The 2,466-nt window shown below is 40.6% G+C and overlaps 1 protein-coding gene across 1 annotated transcript in view; it reads right to left on the bottom strand.

Moving 5' to 3' along the window:
• The window catches only part of TTC27 (tetratricopeptide repeat domain 27), a 126,976-nt gene extending 124,919 nt beyond the window's left edge, over positions 1-2,057 (bottom strand). The window contains exon 1 of the mRNA XM_005416251.2: positions 1,854-2,057. Within this exon, the coding sequence (XP_005416308.2) occupies positions 1,854-2,057 (204 nt within the window). The remainder of the gene's footprint in view (positions 1-1,853) is intronic.
• Positions 2,058-2,466: the final 409 nt, after the last annotated feature.

The following is a 2,466-nucleotide window of genomic DNA, read 5'->3' as shown; positions in this document are numbered from 1 at the left end:
AACAAGTTACATTTTTTAAAATGCTAGTGGAGAAGGCAAGGCTTCAGTCTTTGGATGACTGAAGTCAGAATTTTATTTTTCAGAGCAATTGTAGCAGATTAAAGCCAAGCAGAAATAACCACATTTAAAGGATTTTCCTTTGAACATTTATTTACATCACTTTCTCTCAGGCATCAGAACTATAGTGATAGTGTAAGTCAAGTATAAAATATTTTGTGTTGCTGCTTTTCTGTAAAAAAACCCTAAAGCAAATTAGAAAGCATAAGATGTTACCACTCTTCAGCTGCAAGACCTGCACAACTCCTAAATCAGTTTGTAGCTGGCTTCACATTTTAGCCCAGGAGAATTCATGGTAAGAATGATTCTAGGTGACCTTGAGAACTTCCAAAAGAACCCACCAAGAACTTGGGGCCAGCCAGGCTTTTCTACTCCTTGTCCTCTCTATAAAAAAACCACTAGCAACCATGGCCAAAAATAACCATGGAAAAAGACATACTATGGAAAACTCCAGTCTCTCGAGGATGCATAGAAAAATTGTTTACAGAGTATGACTAAAATGTGAGTTAGGTTGTTTTTCCTTTTTTAAAAAAAACCAAACCCAGATATCTCTCTTTTGATCATTTTGTCATCCTAATGTGTTTACCTATACACCAGAAGTAAAAGCAAGACACATTCAAATACGTGTGTGAGCAAGCAATCTAATTCAAGATAGAAGGATAGTCTGAGACACAGAGAAAGGATCAGCTCTTGGAAATAATGACCTCCCAGTACTTCCACAGTCTTCATAGTTTCCCTAGGCATGAGTGAATTCACATCTTCTGTGAGTTGTGACTTTTTCACGAATACTGAGTAAAATAAAATTGAAATTTAAACAAAGTCAATGCAGCAGTCTGCAGGGGTTTTTTTCAGCACATGCTTCAGCACTATTGTAGGCAGATATCTGCTCTTGGAAAGCTTCACAGCTTTCTCAGGTAGACTATCTGCCTTTGAATTCTCTTATGGCTTTTGCAAATGATCCTCGTCCTTATTATTGAAATGACTAGTTAAGAGGCAAAAGACATGTCTCTGACAAGTATTGCTGTGTGGTGCAGAACACTGTTTTTACCTATAATTCTAGCAGCCAGTAGATTCAAATGTGAGAAATTTGGCAAGTTCAGTGCAGGATGATCTTCAATCGATGAATGTCTTGAATGAAGCCACAGGACAAAATAAAACCAAATATGACTTATCTTAAACGTGATTCATCTGCATTCAGTCCATGTAAGAAGACAGTGATAGTTTTTCTCTGATGTCGACAATGCAGTTCAGCACCACCAGCTTGAGCTTTCCTTACAAACATAGTGCTCACATAACAGAGTGCTTGTAGTTTCTCCTGTTTGTAGATTTAATGTTTAATAGAAAACATTTCAATAGCAGTTTTTAAGCCCACGTGAATGAGGTCCTTCCTTTTTGCATTTCCAAAGCTGTGTTACTGTTTGTTCATACTAGGCTTGTGCCTCTCCTAGATCCTGCTGTTCCACTCAGTGCACAAACACAGCATAAGAAGCTCGTCAGTTCCAGCAAAAGTCTGATTTCTGCACTGCAATCAAACTGCTTTGCTAACTCGTTGTCTTGGAAGTAATTTTTAATAGCCCAAATTAAAAAAGGGACCAGAAATCTTCCTCACAACTGAGGATTTGGGTGGCAGTCCTTGCTACAGGGCCAGCAGGCAGCAGCAAGCTCTGCCTGCTCCTCAGGCTGGTGAGGACAGAGCTGGGAGGGCAGGGCAGGGTCCCCCACTACCCACAGCACCTGGGCAAGGCAGCCCCAGAAGCCACAAAACCCAGTCAAGTCAAGATCGTTACAAAACTCACCAGGTCCAGGGTCAAGCCAGCCCAGGGGTCCAGTTCAAGAGAATCCATGGCAATGGCAGAGGCAGAAACCAACACCAGCTCAGTCCAGGCAAAGGCTACTAGCCCTGGGCTGGCTTTAAATAATGCTCTTGAGTCCACAGCAACAGCTGTGTGTGGAAGCTGCAGGTGGGGCTGGTCAGGCTTGTTAAGACCAAGGCCTGTCATTGGGGGCTTTGACAAGAACCCTTCCAGTGTTTAAGATGGGAAGAGTTGTTACAAGATGTGAAAAATGCCAATCAGTTGTTTTTAAAATTTTAGAAGTTTAATAGTAATAAAATGGTTATAAAAATAGTAATACAATAGAGTAATAATAATTTGGACAATTTGGATTAGGACAATATGAGGCAATAGAAACAAAGAGTTATGGACGTCCGGGTACCTTTTTCTGGGCAGCATTAGCCCAAAAAAGGACACACGTTAACAGAGGATTAACCCTAAAAAGCAATAACCTGTTGTATATTCATACATCTCATACATGATGCATAAATTCCATTCAAACACAGGATTCATTCTGGTCACCTTCTTTCTCTGAATCCTAACAGCATCATCCTGCCCGAGTGAGGCGGGAAGAAGT

This window comes from Geospiza fortis, unplaced genomic scaffold (genome assembly GCF_000277835.1).
Source record: "Geospiza fortis unplaced genomic scaffold, GeoFor_1.0 scaffold41, whole genome shotgun sequence".
In the NCBI taxonomy this organism is placed as follows: domain Eukaryota; kingdom Metazoa; phylum Chordata; class Aves; order Passeriformes; family Thraupidae; genus Geospiza; species Geospiza fortis.
Note: the sequence above shows the minus strand (reverse complement) of the source record. Positions and strands in the feature narration are given on the sequence as shown.